The 18458-nt window shown below is 40.4% G+C and overlaps 1 protein-coding gene across 2 annotated transcripts; it reads right to left on the bottom strand.

Moving 5' to 3' along the window:
* Nucleotides 1-701: 701 nt before the first annotated feature.
* Nucleotides 702-18206, bottom strand: TGDS (TDP-glucose 4,6-dehydratase). Of its 2 annotated transcripts, XM_044437834.1 has the most exons (12): nt 18109-18206; nt 16899-16965; nt 14587-14655; nt 14224-14314; nt 12916-13058; nt 10453-10551; nt 9716-9775; nt 7308-7351; nt 6126-6291; nt 5694-5752; nt 3068-3165; nt 702-1490 (listed from the first exon to the last, which is right to left on the bottom strand). In XM_044437834.1, the coding sequence occupies exons 1-12, from the start codon at nt 18195-18197 to the stop codon at nt 1405-1407; spliced, it is 1071 nt and encodes a 356-aa protein (XP_044293769.1). In that variant the 5' UTR covers nt 18198-18206; the 3' UTR covers nt 702-1404. The 2 variants fall into 2 exon arrangements, with proteins under 2 accessions (XP_044293769.1, XP_044293770.1); XM_044437835.1 differs by lacking the exon at nt 7308-7351 and having other exon boundaries at nt 14228-14314.
* Nucleotides 18207-18458: the final 252 nt, after the last annotated feature.

Raw genomic sequence — 18458 nt, 5'->3', positions numbered from 1 at the left:
CACTGAGTTCTGGGCTCTGCTGGGATGCTGCTAAACATATGGCTAGCACAGGTAAGAAGAGCATTTAAATGAGATCATGATTATCTGGAATACTTCACTAATGGCCAGCATATTATACTGGGTTTAATAATGCTTTGATAAATATAAAGGGCACTCAATCAATGATAAGTTTCTCATACTGAGAGCTAAATAAGCAAAATAATGGCCAGTTTGTCTTCCTACAATGTTAAATTGTTATGATGTTTTACTATGTTTGTATTTTGAGTATGTTCGGTTCTGAAAGTTTGTAACACACCTTGGTACAGAAACATGATAAATAATTTTGACCACTGAAATGTAGATAACAGTGCTTCTAGACTCTTAGAACTGTGGCTGTCATACTGTATAGGTGCAAGCATGGATTGCAAAGAAGCAAACTGCCATCCTTTCAACGCCATGAAGAAATGGACAAACTAAGTTGTTTGGTACATCTTCAGAACTTCTTGTGACAATGCTGGCATTGCAAGAATTGAAGAGGCAGTGGCAAACAGGTATACTTAAAGTGGTGCAGCACCAGATAACTGGTGCTCGGCCGCAAGGAAGTTGCCAGCTATGGCAGCACTCTGGTCTTTGATAACATTTCTTTCACTCTACCTCAGAAGCATCAGGTAATACCATTTCACATGCATTTCAGGAAAAACACACACTGGATATGTTACCTATAACTCTGGGAAGCTAAACTTTAATACTGTTTGCATCATTTCACACATATAAAAAGTAAGAATGCCAAGAGGCAACAAATAAAGATAAATATAGTCAAAGCAAGCAGCTTGTTCTAGTTCTTCGCTATTTCGCTTAAGCGCTTCGCTTTCCATCCTGTATTTCTGAGGTCAAGAGAGTCTTTGGTCATATGCCAGTCATTTCTGCAGAGTGCTTAGGAGGCAATTCCCCCTTCCTTTTAAATCATTAAGCTCAAGACCACCAACACTGTGGCAGCATTTCAAACAACTGCGCAAAGATTCCTGCAAAGTCAAAATGAGGGCTCAGCTCTTTTTCACTGTAAATCCATTAACAGCAGAAAGTATCTTTTAAAATGCTACGTAGGCTTGCTTTAATAACACTGTTCATACAATATATTAATAATATAAACCAGTTGTATCAAAAGTGCATCATTTAATTTTTAAAAACTTTAATTTAAAAAAAGCATTTTAAAGTATTGCACTGGAATGTTGATTACATTATGTTGGCTCCCAAATGAGATAAAGCTTAATTTTAAAATTCTATTCTGCTTCCTTTCCTGATAATGACATTTCCTGAATACAGGACACCTTTCACACTTCAGTCACTTAAGTAAAGGTTTTTCTTAATGTAGTCTTGAGGTAGAATTGTTTCCTTTTCTTCTTTCTGGTTCTGCTGCAGACCAAATCAAAGATGTTCTTCAGCAATAGGAAAGGGCTCCAAAGCTTTCCCTGCATTCTTCCAGTTATGGAAGTTCTCTTGATACCATTCAACTAGAGTTTTTAGAAAAGGAATATTTTTAAAGCACAAGTAATATAATAAGCACTCTCAGTGAAATTCCATGCAGGTTTGCAAAAAGAAAAAGAAAAAAAAACTTGCTACTAAGATCACCCAGAATTACCATCTGTGTTCACAATCTAATTACATTCATGAAAATGAAATTTTCATTTTGAAGAAGATTCTGTTTCATGATTTGGTAAAGAAAGTATCAGCTACTTTGAAAGGCTATCCCTGAGGATTCAAAAGCCAAAAGGCATGGATTTAAGCTATCCAGATTATTAGGGTTTAAATAATTGAGACCTTTTAAATTAATAACTTTTTCTTTCTATGTTTGGATAAGCAATACTATTCCTCACTCCAGAAAACGAGAATGTCCCAAAGTCGGAAGGAGGAAAGTACTGTCTCAGATCATATACAAAAGTTGTTCGGCTATAGGTTAAAGGTAAAGGTTTCCCCTTGATGTTAAGTCCAGTCATATCTGACTCTAGGGAGCGATGCTCATCTCCGTTTCCTAGCCGAGGGAGCCAGCGTTTGTCCACAGACAGTCTCCGTGGTCATGTGGCCGGCATGACTAAACACCAAAGTGCACGGAACGCTGTTACCTGCCCACCGAAGTAGTACCTTTTCATCTACTTGCATTTGCATGCTTTCGAACTGCAAGGCTGGCAGGAGCTGGGGCGGAGCAACGAGAACTCGCCCCGTTGTGCAGATTCGAACCGGCAACCTTTTGATCAACCAGCCCAGCAGCACAGCGGTTTAAACCACTGCGCCATCTGTTAGCTTCAGAAAAATACACCCAGAATTCTGCTCATGCAACATGCCTTTCATCTCTTCCTTTGCATTCCTATCTGCACAACAGAAGGCATTCCATCAAGTCAAGAGGTCCTCCAGAATGGCAAGAGGTCGTAGCAAAAAGAAAGGGGAAGGGGAAATTAGGGGGCCTCTTACATGAACAGAAATCCCTTCCACTCATGCAGGGACTCAGCATCCCATTAAATTTTGAAGAGTTCATACTTCTGAACAAAAATGGCCATTTGCTGAAAACTACCTTGAAGAATCACCTATGAACTTAATCAGTTAAACTAACAATGGAAATGGCAAAAGTGGAATCACGGCCAGCTGCAACCTAGTATGGATCATGTTTAAATAAAAATACTACATGGAAAAATCTAAGCTGGCCACCTTCGACTGCTATCACAATTGCCAATTTATTCCTTGGTGCTATTCTAGCGATGCAAGCACAGACCAAATAAACATGTCATTAAGTGATTATATTGTCAAGTACAAGGAAAATGATAGAATGAAAACTGTTTATCAGCCTCTCCAACATGCACTATCAACTTGCAAGCTCATAAAATTCAATTTCATTTTCCTCTTGCAGGCAAATATAAATACAAGAACAGGCTTAAGTACCTTGCTTTCTAAATGATAGCATCTGATTCTGTGAATATTTAATACTTTTACATTGTCAAGCTTTACTCTCCAAAATAACCTATAAAACCAACTCCTTTGAACACAGTACTGTTGCATTTCTTGGCACTGTCATTCTAAATGTACTGGCAAAACGTACTTGTTTTTTTAATTCCTTCTTTCCAAGGTACTTTAGGTCTCCAACCCAAGTTGTACATTTTTCCGGAATTCATTGGATATCCCAAGTCATTTGTAGGTCTTTAAAAAAGAAAGAGAACGTTTCAGTGGAAACAACTTGTTTCTGATAACATGTATAGCCATCACTGTCAAAAGTCAATTCAAGCTCAAGCACTTTCTTCCTTTGCATCAATTCTTATGTTGATGCTCTTTTCCTCCTGTCATCAAATACAGACTCCTTTGCAGAATGCTGTTTACACTCAAGTGATTCAGAGATTCAAGTCATCCAATAGTTGTTGCTGTTGTTGTTGTCCAACCTCCTAATGGATGACTGCAATCTCATAACTAGGTGTAAGTGAAACTGAAAATTACATGGCCTGAAGTTAAGCATTGCTTAATTTGGGGGCAGCAAATCTTAATTTCTAATGATAGTTTAATAATTAGTATAATGATGGCTATAATACCTGTCCATTTGGACCATTCCAAGCTTCTATGACTTTCATATTCAACTCTTGTAAATAATAAATTGTAAACACATTTTAATTGAGTAGTTTTCCCTTTAAGGTGTTTCTTACACCCAAATTCTAAGGTAAAGTGAAGAAGGGGACAGAGGAAGCAAAAGTGAAAGTTAAGGTAGGAAGACAGGTGTTAAAACAAAAGATATGCATCTTCCAAACATGCTAAATTAGGTCCCAAAGAATTTAGAGCACCAGATTCCTCCCTCCCTGCCAAAGCCAGAACCTTAAATCACTGGTTATAAGTATACATCCTTAGCACCCAGAAGCATTTTGCAAGGACTAAGATGCCAAGATAGTTTCGAGGACTTGTGAATATGTAAAAGACTTCAAATTTCCATTTCAAAGTTTATTATATTTAAGTCCCATTCTTCCTTTAAGTTGTTCAAGGAGCTCTCACTGACTGGGCTAGGATGAGAAGACAGCCCGCCACGGCTTATAAACCACAGTGTCGTCGAAACTCAGCCCATCTAAGTCTTCCTGACTGGTAGTTTATAAGCCACCCTGGAGGCTACACTAAGCCAGGGCCAAGCTGAAAATTGAAAGAGTCACCTGGCAGAGCAGTAAAAAAGTGTTGCTGCTTTGGCCAAGAGGCTGCTGCCAATGCCAGAGAGAGAACGGCGTTTCTTGCTTGCCACTCTTCAGTGCTGGCAGGAACTTGGACTTCCCTTCCCACTGCCTGCCCTGCATGCCTCTTCCTGTCCGAGAAGGCACACAAGGCAGGTTGCCCTACTCCCCGCCCCTCACCCCCTTTCCAAGCCCCAGCCAGAATTTAGAAAGGAGTGCACAGCACACACCAGCGTACCACCTCCCAGCTCTCAGCGGTGCGGCACCCGCAGGCAGCACACCATCCCAGGGTAGGAGGCCAGAGACGACGGCCCAGGGCAGCACCTTCGGCCCAGCCAAACCCTTGTCCCCTCCCCACTGGGCAGCGATGGCATGTCATTCCTGAGCATCAGGAAGAGACAAGGACAGCCTCGCCACTGCTCAGCTGGGCAGTGGATCACTTCACAGTGGGCTTCCGAGCCCAGCGCAAGGCAGCTCTTCCTCTCTCACCCCCGCTCTCAAGCCATCCTGTCTTGCCAAAATCTGGGAGGGGAAGCTGATGGCAGCACCCAAAACTTTGGCCAATGTCACCCTGCTCCTCCCAGGATACAGCAGCAGCTGGGCAGAGGAGGAGGGGGCACAACCCCTGCCGTGCCTGACTGCCCGTCGCCCACACGGTATCCTGAAATCTGTGAGGAAGGGTACACTGAAAGAGCAACTGTTCACAAGGCTGCACTGATGATAGCTCACCTCCCATAAAAGCAGACCAATCCACCACAGCTACTTAAGCAGCTTGCTTAATGCCCAACTACTAAGCATGGAAGCAGATGAAGCAATTATAAATGGAATGAAAAAGGAAGCCGACAACAACAGGGCACATTCAGGAATACTTCAGCAGCTACGTGTTATTCCTTTAAAAAAGAACATTCTATGTGCTTTTGTTTTTGACCGCACTGCTTCAATAGCCTATAAAACTATAAACTATTCAAATAAAAATAAAGTGCACCCTGACTAATTTTAAAATCCAAATCAAAACACTAGTTTTTCTTTAAAAATGGAATCATTATTTAACTGTAGAAATGCCTTAAGCAGTTGGTCTTAAGCAAGTCACTTGATATTGTTTTAAAGCATTTCACTGTTCTCCCAAAAAATGATTTTTAGAGAGGTTTACAAAGATCAATAATGCAGTCCCTGCCCTCAGGCATACAATCTAAAAGACACAGCACAAAAGGAAAGGGGATGGGGCAGATAAAAGCATAAATGAACTGTTTGTCTGCATTAAGAGGAGTGATCCACAGTCAAAATAAGAAACAGTTAATCCTGTTGATCTTTTTTAACACAGAGAATATGGGATTAATAAAGGAACTGAAAGTGATGCAAAGACTGAGAATTTTTACAAGAAGAAAAACATGCTGAAGAAAAAAAGCAGGCAGTGAAAAAGAGTTTCTAATCCAGTGGCAAACAATATTTTATTTAGCTACAATAAGGGCAAAACCAAAGAATTCTCATTTGAGAACTGGAGTAATTTTCAATTCATCAGTATCCTACCTGTCTTTAACATATTCCATCCAATACTCTGTCTCTGCTTCGGAATTGGTATGTTTTATCTGTCATTGAGGAAAAATTCATACTGACCATAAAAGACTTAACAAAATGTATCAATTTTTATCATACTCCATGAACAGCCACTTCTATTGAACAAACGCAGGCAGCTTTTACATGGAATAATTTCTTAATGCATATTATACTCTCAAGTGTTCAATGTACTTTCTTTCCTTAAAATAGTCTCACAGAACACCTACCATTCATTTGAAATGTAAAAGTTTCTCAGTGCTACCTGCATCACAAAATCTTGACCCCACCCCCCAACACCTGTGAACATCATTTGTCTGATCATTCATTCACTCAAATGCATCAATTTAAATCACTGGTCTAATCAAGCTACTTAGCCAGCAATATTCAATTAGATTTATTACTCACAAGATGGATTAATTCCTTTGCAAGCTGTGCAACAGACATCCCAAAATTGCTCCCGATGTTATAGATTTCACCAGGCTGTCCCTTCTTCATAACAGTAAGAAATGCTTCTGCTACATCACTGGCATAAAGAAAATTTCTTCTCTGAAGTCCTGAGCCATGAATGCAACTAACAGGGAAAAAAGACAAGTGATTAATTTTGGCATGTAAAAACAGCCCCCAAGACAACCACTGTTCCCCTAAACATTCTAGGCAGATTTTCAAGATCATAAAACTCATCAAAAGCCAAGCAGAGCCAGCCTATAGAGGGATTCAAGCTGATATTCTTGAAATCATAGAGTAGCAGAGGTGGAAGGGGCCATGAAGGCCACTGGGTCCAACAGCCTGCTAGTCCAGGGCACCAATTTACACCAACCCACTCAGATGGCTGCCCAGTTTCTTTCTGAATGTCCCTAGCGTGGGAGAGCCCACAAACTCTCTAGGTGACTGGTCCCACTGTGGTATTGCTCTGACACTGAGGAAGCTCTTCCTGATGTCCAGCCTGAATCTGGGTTGTCGCAGCTTGACTGGATTATTCCAGGTCTGACACTCTGGCATCAGCAAGACGAGATCTGGACATGCATTCTTTGCAATGCATGCTGTAACAGCATGGCAGGTTTGGCAAAGTGTGAAGCTACTAATAACAAATACATCTTGCATGCGTAACATTTGCCACGACACTAAAAAAGCAGCTGTTGTGTCGCACGACGTTATTTTTAATGTATGGGGAAATGCAGCCATAAGAATACATCCAACAGCAGCAGCAGTCTAGCAACCTATGTAACAGGCCCAAATTTATGTCAAGGAGATACAAAGCCAAAAGGTCCCCTTTCCCCCACCGTTACAAATCTTGTTCAGCCAAGCTTTAGAGCAGTCAAAAGTACAAACCCATGCCCATGTCCAGTTTGAGGTCTGCAATCTCTGCAGATGGAGCAGGTAATCAGGAATCCCTGCAACTCTTTATTAGTTGACCAAAAGCAGTGTGTATGCTAGAGTACTCCCAGAAATAAATGGGGTTCCAAAACTGTAGAATTCGTTTTATTGGCTTTGTTGATTTGTAACAACAGGTAAAAGTGCGTAACACAGTTCAGTATCCCATCTCGTCAAACATAGTTTTAAAAGAATGAATGCGACCATAAAACATACCATTTCCTGTTCTGTTGTAAGAGAGAAATAAACTTTGGAATAACCTAAGAAATGTATTAAAAAGATGGAAAACGGTGGTTAAAATTCATACTACAGTGGTACCTCGGCTCACGAACGCCTCGGCTTACGAACAAATCGGGTCACGAACAAAAACTACTGAAAAATTTTTACTTGGGTCGCAAACACTGCTTTGGGTGACGACCAAGATCGCAGCCATCCCCCCCCCCCCCATCCCCCATGGGGAGATGGCCACAATCGCAGTTCCATGCATGCAGGGAAGGCGTCTGCGATCAGAGGAGCGTGGCTGCACTAAAGACGGGTGCAGCAAAGCAGAGCCGCAGGGCAGATTGCCAAAAATCCGCTTGTCATTCGTGCAGCCACGTGCCTCTGATCACGGATCGCAGTTGCTGTCGTGCAGGGAAGGCGTCTGCGATCAGAGGCGCGCTGCTGCAGGAAAGACGGGAGCAGCAAAGCAGAGCCGCAGGGGAGATGGCCGAGATTCTGCCAGTCTTTCCTGCAAGAGCGCGTCTCTGATCAGGCGCACCTTCCCTGCACGAACGGAACTGCGATCGAGGCCATCTCGCCCTCCCCCAGTGTGCCTGATCACGCCTGTCTCTCCCCCCTCGTGCGCCCATGATCATGTCCATCTCTCCCCCCAGTGCACCGGGATGACAGGCACCTGCAGAGATGACAGGCATGTGCAGGGATGACAGGAGCAATCTCAGTCATGCGGGGGGGGGGGGGAGGGGGGGAGGGGCGCGCCTGGGGGTGGGGGGGGGGGGGGGAGATGGCAGAAATCTTTGTTGTCACTTTGCTTCACCTTTTTCTGATTTAAAAAATGGTTACAGAATGGATTAACCTTATTTACATTGAAACTCATGGGGAAATTTAACTTGGCTCACGACCAATTTGGGTCACGACCAGAGTCCTGGAATGGATGAAGTTCGTGAGCCAAGGTACCACTGTACTTTAGAATGAAGACAGTATACCTTTTGATTTTTGAAATAATTTTGAGAACAAGTTTAATTCTAAGAATTAAGATAAAATTTCTTTCACCCCACCCTCTAAATCTTTTTTAAATGGTGAAAATCAAAAGCTCTTTTGCTGGGAAGCTTGTGGTAAGTGGCAAGTGCCCTGCTATACCTCCTGGGCAGCTGCTTAAAAGCTAAAATACTGACCCATGCGGCCATTTGTACTGAAATCCTGATTGCTGGCTGAGAAGGGGAGCTCCATGCATGGCACCTACCTGTACCTCTGGTTCACTACCCAGCCAGGATTACTGCATGCATGTTCCCACACCCCCACCTAGACTGAGGCATTCCCACTATTGGCTTTTCTTACTGGAAACGATGCAATCAGTAAGCTATAATTCAAATGAAACCGTATTAAGTGCGAGCTCACAACCATCAGGCTATAACTGGCAATCTGTGCATGTTAACATTTATCCTCCTAAGCAAATTACCAGCATGGGGGCCAGGCATAAGAAGTGAAGACATAGAATTAGCCATTAATTGCCAGAGTGTGATCTCTGGGGTTCAGTCTGCTCCTTTCCCCTAGCCCATGGCTGGCCCAATAAATGGGTACCACTGACTTATGGTAGCCTTTGCCAGACTGGTGCACATTCCTCAATCTCAGCCAGATGGCCATTGCAAGGAGAGAAATACTCAAGTTGAGAGAAAAATTAATGATTTAGGCTACAATCCTAAGCTCATTTACTAAAGATTAAGTGCCATCAAGCAAAGAACTTAGATCCAAGTAAATACACATAGGGTTGCACTGTTATGACAGAATCCTAGAGGTGCTCGTGCCCCCAGTGATTCTTCTGGCATCTATACATTCTGTTGCACAAGCAGTGCATCCCACTAATTCTACTTTGTAAGCAGACCCCCCCCCCCCCCCCCCACTTGTGGGACAGAGATTTAGCCCTTCTTAAAGGAGGCCCTGCAGCAACTAGAAATGCTCTGTCGGGTCAGCGGAGCTCCTTTGTATGAGCTCCTCTGACTTGCCCAGTTGATTTCCACTTATCTTTACCAAGACAACCTGGAAGTGCTAAATTGGGCCCCACCTGCAGGACTGATGAAAACAGGCATGGTACAAGCTCCCCATTTGATTCTGCCTTGAGTGTTGCATCTCATATAAATGTGAATATAACAATTATGCAAGATGTGAATGATAATGCTTTGCCTGAGTGCCCTAATTCTCAGGGCCTTACTGCTACTTTATAGGATAGCTACTTTATTACGGAGTATTATTTGTGAGGGAATTAATTTGGGAAGAAAAATAAACTTGCAGAATCTGTACCATGCTGTATTGTGCCTTATTTCTTAAAGATTATCATGTAATGAATACTTCCACAAAGAATTTGTTATACAAAATAATACTGACTAAAGCACCTTCATCTAACTTACTTTTTCTGGAAACTGATGTGGTCCATAAACATTGCTGCTCCGTGTGATAACCACTGGAAACTTTAAAGTATACACGATCAGTTTACTACCATGAATTCAAACATAATAGTCATATAAAGCTTCTTCTTCCACAACAGAACAAACAGTAATTAGTCAACTATCCACTATTTAATATCAAAATAATATATCAGCAGAAACATACAAACTTTGCAAAGCTTCACATAATATATGGCTAACTTATCACCAAGCATATAAACTATGCTTCCTGTCAAGAGTAACTTAAAACTAATTATTTCTACTTTGCTTTTTTAAGTATCTATGTCAACCATATTCAATGTACTCCCATAAGGCACTTCCCCAACATAGTACTCTGCAACTCCCATTCAAGCTTACCAATATTACATTTCAGTGGAGTTATATTACAAGTTTTAAATTGTATTTTGGTTGAAAATAGGATGTACAGTGCTATTTTACACCCAGGAAATTCACTACATGTCGAACAAATTTTTACTAATACTATATTAAAGCAGAGCAAATTGTTAAAATCATTGCACCTAAAATATCAAAATGAATGCTTTTAAAGGATGGCTCACTAGATTTAATTGCTTTCACCTAAGAATGTGTTCCTGCATGTGTTCTTCACCATTTTCTAAGTATTCGCACTTACATGTATGCATCATGTTCAGAGATCTCAATTCATAATAGCACCAAAAACCTGCAGTTTCATTTCTATTTACCTGGTATCTTTCCCAATAAGATTGGACAAAGCACTCAGCAGCTGCTTTAGATGTTGCATAAGGATTTGTTGGTTGCATAGGTGAAGATTCATCAAATTCCTAAAATGACAATTTTTACACTCCATCTTTAAAAATGTTTCCTATAGATTTAATAGCCAGCTTAAAAATGGCTCTAATGAATAAGAGTACTGCAAAACTAGAAACCACACTGAATTAGAAAATATTGAATAGTTAACAGATATATTTTCTTTTTCAATGTACAATGCTAAATGCCAGGATTATGTCCTCGTAATAGAATTGTATGAAAATATTATACACAAATGGGTATTAATGTCTTTTTTTGCCTTGAGTTTAAACAAGCATGCCAACTAATGAGGAAAGCTTTATACAAAGAATGTTGTATGCAGTATAGTGTTTATAATGTGTTTCCAATGGCTAGATTTATGATATTATAAAATAGCAGTTCTACTCAATAATTAGCAGTAGAATAGTGAGGTGTACTAATAAAATCTACCCCCAGCAAAGCCTCTAAAATATCCAACGAGCCCAATCCTTCTTGTGACCGGTAGCTGACATAATGGAAGGGGTGAAAGATTCCCTCTGTTCATCAAGTAATGAAATTGATTATTGGGTTTACTGAGTGGAAACAGTTTATTAAGTGTAAACCATTCAGAGAGCCAACATGGCTGAGCAAATGGTATACAAAAATGTTTATAAATATTAGATACACACATAAAATACTACTAAAACTAAACCCTAAACTCCACTGCAATTAGTTTTACTAGGAATGATCCTTTCTTCTTGCTCCATTACTATTTCATCTCTTATTGAAAGGAGAAACCTAAGGAGTCAAAATTTCATGGAAAGACTTCAGGGTTTTTTCCTTAACTACGAACATTCTTCTCATCCCACTTACGTTCCCAGACATCTCTTAAACATTGCAGCAGCATGTCAGATCCACTTTAAGGGACCAACTCTTTTTTAATGCTTAGAATTTTAGAACACTGTTTCCACTTCTTCTGTGAAAGAACTGAAAACAACTACTTAGGCCACACATCTTCAAAAGCAGTCTGACTAGGGGCCAGACTCACACCACAGAGATCTCTGCACAACACCTAATCTTGCTCATTGTTTTAGCCCAGCAATTCTAATTGCCAAAGTAAAACTGGTAAGAAAAAATGCAGGAAAAATCAGTATTTAAATTCCATACAACTCATACAACCTCCTTAAAAGACTTTTTGTTCAGTCAGAATATGCATATACATATCTATGTATTTATGTTTGCTTGTTCCTTGCATGCTAATTTATTTTATTTTTATAGTCTTATAATAATGATATATGCAATTGTTACCTGTCATATTTGGTGCAGTTATGAAAGTGGTGATTGTACATAAGTTGCTCAAGTAGCATATGCTATGGCTGAAGGCCTGAGAGATTTGTAGTTGTTAGAGGTAATTCACATCTAATGATTATTGCACTGCTATCTGGAGCAGCTGTTATAATTATGTTAATGAAATAATGTATTGCTTTGTGTTCAGAAGGAGGCAAAGTCAGTTAGATCTCACATGCAATTACTGTGGATAGTCATACATTACACTGTGTGATAGTGCTAATCCCAATAGTGTATTTATATTTCTCATTATATGGCTTTACTGGAAAATTCTCCAGGAAGGCATGCGCTTCCTTATCTTGGAAAATGCATTACACTTAATTAACCTGAACTGTGTATTTTATCCACATGACTTTATATATTGCCACACTCCAAAACAAAAAACCAAAAACCTGGATACAAGTTGATTTTTCTATTGAGAGGATTAATTGTTAAATAATATTCACATAAATGTGTAAGATCATATGATTAACACACTATTAAAAGATGAATATATTTCAACACTAGAGATACTCCCCTATTTAAATGTTAACTATATCAACAAATTCAAGAATTAGGTGGAAGATGCTGAATTACATTGCTGCACTAGCAATGAAAGGAGTCTTTCCATTCTTCTAGTACAGTTCGATCATTTCTCACTTTAGTTAGCTTTATCTTCCACTCAAAATCTCACAAACACATTTGTTCTATGCATTGCTGAAGGATTCAGTAATCTGAACAAGACAATTATACTATATTATGCTGACAGTTTTCATGGAAAGGTATCTAAGTTCTAAAGCGAAAGACTATCAATCTAAAGCATAGCATGTTCCAGTACAGACTAACAATCTATCAACTTTGGCTTCTGAATAGTTTCAAATACCTAATCATAGCTACAAACCTAAAATGATATGCTTACCATACTATGGTAGATTGATTTCAATTCCTATCACTTGTCCAGTTTCATAGATTGGTCATGGGAACTAAGCAATACCATCAAAGACAGATGCATTGTACATGTGGTTGTCATAAGGTATTGGGCAGAGGCAAGAATAAAGATAAGAGACATGAATACACATTTGAATCAAGCTCACCTTATCACAGCTGCCTCCATAAACTTCATCGGTACTAACATATATGAACTTCTCCACATTAGCTGCATAAGCAGCACCAACAAGAATGCAAGTTCCATAAATGTTAACATAGTTGAATTTAAATTTGCGCCAAAATGAAAGTTCTACAATTTAAGAGAAAAAGAATAAATATTCAGTTTGGATACGAAAGTAATTAAAGTCCATGGCCAGAGTCCCGTGAGGGACTTGCTGGCATGATGAAAATAAGTAAACAGTGCTCCTAAGCTTCCAAATGCCACACAAAACTAAGGGTTGTCTGAAACTACATAGTAGACAAACCATTTGCCTTTAATAGGCTCCTCACTGCAGGAACAGAATACTTTGCTGACCTTGCTGATCTGCTAAAACTGTGATGGCAGCAATAACCCGGGGAAGTGTGGGGGGACACACCACACCTGTAGCAAAAAAGGAAGGTGGAAAAGAAACTAGCTCCCATGCCTCCTCATTTGCCCTGGATTCACCCTATACACAAAGGCTGGAAGGAGAGGAGTACAATTGTCAGCTTCAAGGTTGTGGCTCAGGTGGTCTTGCTCTTCCCAGAATGAGGAAGGGGGGTAAGCCGTGAAGTCTGAGTTGTTACCTCAAATGCCACTCCTTGAAGCTTCAGCTTAACCCACTTGGCCTACGGGGAGGTGAGCAAGGAGAAAGCCAGTGCACAACTTAGCCAGCACCTCAAGAAACAACTTCTTAAGGATCCAGGAAGGTCCACCTTGTCCGTTCCTCATCATAGCAGTCAGAACAGTGAATGACAGAGCAAGCCAGCATAACATTCTGCATATTTGTGTGAATTTAAGGGGGCAAAGTTACTGGAGATGCATGCTTGCGATAGGGGGTGATCTCACCTACAGAAGTCTATCTTAGACGAGCAAAGCATTTCTAATGCATTCGAATTCCTCTCGGCATCTCTCAGGCCCAAAGAGCCACTTTAAAAGCTAAGTCTCATACATTCTTTCAAAGACTTGTTATCCACATGTCAAAGAGTCTTAGGGGTAGACTCGTAGCTCTAATCTATACCAAAGTACTCTTAATTTGACAACAAAAAATAATCAAGTGGCAGAAAGGCAACAAGTGATTCACAATAATTTATCCACACAGATGTATGTTCTCTCCAAGAGCCACACTAAAATACAGATGTAGCCATTTCAGAAACACTAGCATGAGATCAACACAAACATCATCTCAGCCCTACCCACAAAAACTAGAGGATCTTCAACACAATTGTGTTAGCAGTACAAGATGCTGAAGCTTACATTGATACTCAATGCTCACCTACATGTGTTTGAGCTGCAAAATGTAGCACTATATTTATTTTCTCAGTCTCAAATAATTCTTTTATGAAATTGCTTTCACAGATGTCCCCCTAAAAATGCAAAAGAAAAAATATAACATTAGTAGCAATTATATTTCCTGCTTTTAAAAATAATGGCAGAAATTTCTGCATATATTTGGTTTATAATGTTCCAGAGAACTAGCTTTTCATTATTTTAATATCAGCACATAATATCTAGTGTACACTCATCTACTATGATATTCTCCAACGAGTCTAAGGACTTAAAATAGGTATGGATGTACAGGTCTGTAATATTAAGTTTTACGACCACAGTAAGAAGTCTACCAAAAAGTCTGCCTTACCTGGACAAACTTGTAGTTCTGTTTCTTAGAAATTCTCTCAAGATTTTTTAAACTTGCACAGTAGTCCAACTTAACAAAAGAAAAAAAATGCTCTATTACTAAGGAATGCAAATAACATTTTGTTTATAATACAAATTTCCTAATCCAGCATAGAAGAACTGTGTGCAGGAGCAATCTTCTACATGCACAGGCTTCACTGATGTAGCTGTGCATCTATCTGTGTGTTCTGTGTCAGCACTGCAATGCTCATTCCTCACTGAAACAGTTAAAGATATTTTTATGAGGCTGTTGCTGAAGATATGCATCTACATGCACAAGTTTTTAATGTATAACTTTATTCTCTGTGTGACTCAGGTGGATCAGCATTAAGCACTTTAAGAAGAAATATAGGCTATTATTTATAGCCTATGTCAAAGATTTTAACAACACAGTGATATACCTCTTCAGAAATAAGCCCCATTTAATTTTAACAAGACTTCAGGAAAAGTGTGTTTAAGATTGAAACTTTAAAAGCTTGTCGTTAATGCAAGAATAAATTGATATGATTTGCATCTCTGAATACTCAGGATTCCTTCATAAATATTTTCCAACTACTTCAATACAGAATGTAAGAAAACACACACAAAATTGTATGCGACCTTCCATTGCATGCAAAACAAAATTTATTTTATTATATTTATTCCTTCAAGGAACTCAAGGCAGTGTCCAGAAGATGGTGCTTGGCAGACAGTGTTCAATTCTGTCCCCCATGTTACTTAACATCTGCATGAAACCACTGGGGGAGGTTGGAGTTTGATGTTACCAGTATGCAGATAACACCCACCTCTTTCATTCCATCACAGTTCAAAGAAGCTAATGTTGTTCTGAATCAACCATCGATGCTGGTAAGAACGTTAATGAGGGCAAACAAAATTTTGCCCACGTTTTGTTGCCTCCACAAAAGACAGAGGTTGCCCTAGTCAGCAGAAAGGTGTCTTACAGCCTGTTTTGAATAGGGCTGCACTCCCCTGGAAAACTCCCAGTTCAGTTCAGTTCAGCTGTACTCCTGCAGCCATTCCTGGACCTAGATGTCAACTTTTAGCAATAACCAGGTGAGGCTATTGTACCAACCACAGCTGTCCCTAGAGGTGTCAGAGTGGGCCATGGCTGTATCTCATTTGATGCATGCCTTTGCTAAATTCCCATTGGAACTCCTACAATTTGTTCTTCATGAAACTCCCTCTGAAGACTGTATGGAAACTTCAGCCTGCCACAAAATTTTATACCGTAATAAATTTATTAGTCTTTAAGATACGCAAAACTTGTGATTTCTTGTTTCAATAGGTCAATACACTACCCATATGGAAACTGCAGGCAGGTTGCTGACTAGACCCAGTTATGGGGAGCTTGTAGACATCTAGGTTAATTTAGACATACTGGCTACCATTCCGCTGCTAACAAAATGCAAAGTGCTCATTATGATGTCTAAAGTTCTAAATGGCTTAGGTTCCGACTGTCCAAATGGCCCACTTCTCTTCTGTAAGCCATGCTTGTGTGTGAAGATCTTTAAAGGAGACTTTTCTATCGGGCTCCTCAACATCTTTGGTGAAGATTTGAGAAATCATCCTCAGTGCCTACACCCACACTTTGGGATTTCCCTACTGAGAGAAGCCCCTCCAATTTGATGACTTTGCAGTAGCAGATTTAAAAAAGTAAACAGGAATTTGGTCTATTGAGTTTATTTTATTCTGCATTTTAATATAAATATGTTTATAACTGGCAGAAGTCTTTTTATTTGGTCTCACATACCTAACTTTGTGACTATGTTATTGCTTAGTATGTTGATTGTTATACTGATTGGTTATTTTTAAAAGACAAGGTATAAATTTAACAAATAAATGCAAGTATGGCAGTTTTGGATTTTTGGATTACATAACAGGATATTTAAGTAGAAAACAACAGAAATTAGAGCATGAATATTTGGGTCAGAGTGGTATAGTAATGATTATTCAGATCTCTTATGTTTCTACTAAGCATTTTGTTACATATTTTGTAGGTCTCTGTTTTAAATTGTAGCCTGTGTTTTAATTATATTTTGGCTTAATAGCATTTTGATGTGTGTTTGTTTTACACTGCATTTTTATATAGACTTCATTTTGTGAAATGACCAGAAAGAGGGGATGCCTATATAAGTATACAAACAAAACAAAACTGTATTGTAGTACCACAGGGTGTTTATAAGTTCCATGTCAATGGTTTCCTCCAAATCAAAGTCTGATTTGCATTTGCTGGTTGCTTGCCAAATATGTGGCAATTTAAACAACAAATCTTACCTTATCCAGATTAATAATCAAATGGTTAGGATACTTTTCTACAAGGGAAGCCACCACATGAGATGCACTGTAAGTTTTGGAAAAATATACACAAGATTAACATATATAAAATGGGAGATTTTAGGAGCGTTGTAAAAATGCTAAAACCCACTAGCACCCTGCTGCTTTTCTCAGTTTTGTAGTTTTCATCTGGCAAAGCTATTTTTCTGTCACCAGGATAGTCCCCCACCCCCGCACCCCGACACAAAAAAAAATGATGGCAAACATGGCAAAAATTTGATCAGACTATTTCTACGTTTAAATTTACTTCACTTTTCTCATTTTGTGGGAAATAAGAACAAATAGGCTGCATTTTATACTGTGTTTTGCCTAAAATTGCTGTGAACTACCCAGAAAGCTTTGACTATTAGGCAGTATAAGCTACAATATTTATATGTAAGACATAAATAACTTAAAAAGCAGGAGAAGCACAGAATATTCAAAGACCAATTGCAAAAATGGGTGTATATATCAGACACTGGCTTCCTCAGATTAAAGAATAATTCCTCAGATTAAAAAAGAGTATTAAAAAGCAAGGATTTTCTTAGGTAACAATATTAAGAAGCATTTTCTGGCAGCTGAGCAATCAAATTGTGCCCATTCCAACCAGCTGAACTTGATGGCCCTGAATATATGTCTACATACAAGCTAGTTCAAGGCTGGCCTTCTCAATCACAACATATTAATAGTTTTTTGGGGGGGGGGGGGGGGGTTGGACAGGCAAGAACACTGCAATGAGAAGCCTTAAAAAGGAATTTAATAAATAAGAAAAATGAGAAGCATTTCTCTCCCTGTCCTTTCACAAGCTCCCTCAAAGCCCACCTTGATCCTTAGCCTTCAGCTGAAACCAGGGCAAGCTTGTAAGCGGAGCCCCATCCAGCCCCTACGACGGATCAGAATTGCCTTCGGGCGCCTCCAACAGGAGAAACTGCTGCTTTTCCCCTCTCGTTTGAGTAGCAAACGCCTAGCGCAATCTGGCTTGCGGATTAGATGCTGCTGTTTCAAGCCTTAGACAAAAAGGGCCTAAAATTCGCAAGACTCCTTGGAAGCCACCTCGGCAGAGCAAGCCCGCGAAGACCAAGAGCGCCCTCCGACGCGGGTTTACTCGGGAGGCAGCGCCAAGGTTTCCTCCTCGTACTCGGCACGCTGAGGCGCCCGACCGGGGACTTACATGAAGCCGGCGCCGCCCGTCACCAGAATCCGCTTGACGAAGCCCCGGGGCTGCGGGGCCGCGCCTTCCCCGCGCCGCTCCTTGGACATGCTCCACACTCCGACGCGGCGCCCCCCCGCCGCCGCACGTCACTTCCGCCGCCGCCGCTGACGGCTTCCCTCGTGACGTCGGGGACAGCGAACAGGGGCGCGGCCTTCTGCCCCGCCCACTCGGGGAGCCTGAGTGGGACTCCGCGGCCGCGCGCGGAAGAATGTCGTGTGTGGGGGCGCATTCGCCTTCCCCATCCTGGCGCCCTCCAGGGACAATGCCGAGCGTCCGTAGCCCAGCTGGCGGCGGGTAGTAGGAGTTGT

The sequence above is a fragment of the Varanus komodoensis genome, unplaced genomic scaffold (assembly GCF_004798865.1).
Source record: "Varanus komodoensis strain SLA01 unplaced genomic scaffold, ASM479886v1 scaffold31, whole genome shotgun sequence".
NCBI classification, from domain to species: domain Eukaryota; kingdom Metazoa; phylum Chordata; class Lepidosauria; order Squamata; family Varanidae; genus Varanus; species Varanus komodoensis.
The sequence above is the reverse complement of the archived record's forward strand: the minus strand, read 5'-3'. Positions and strand labels throughout refer to the sequence as shown.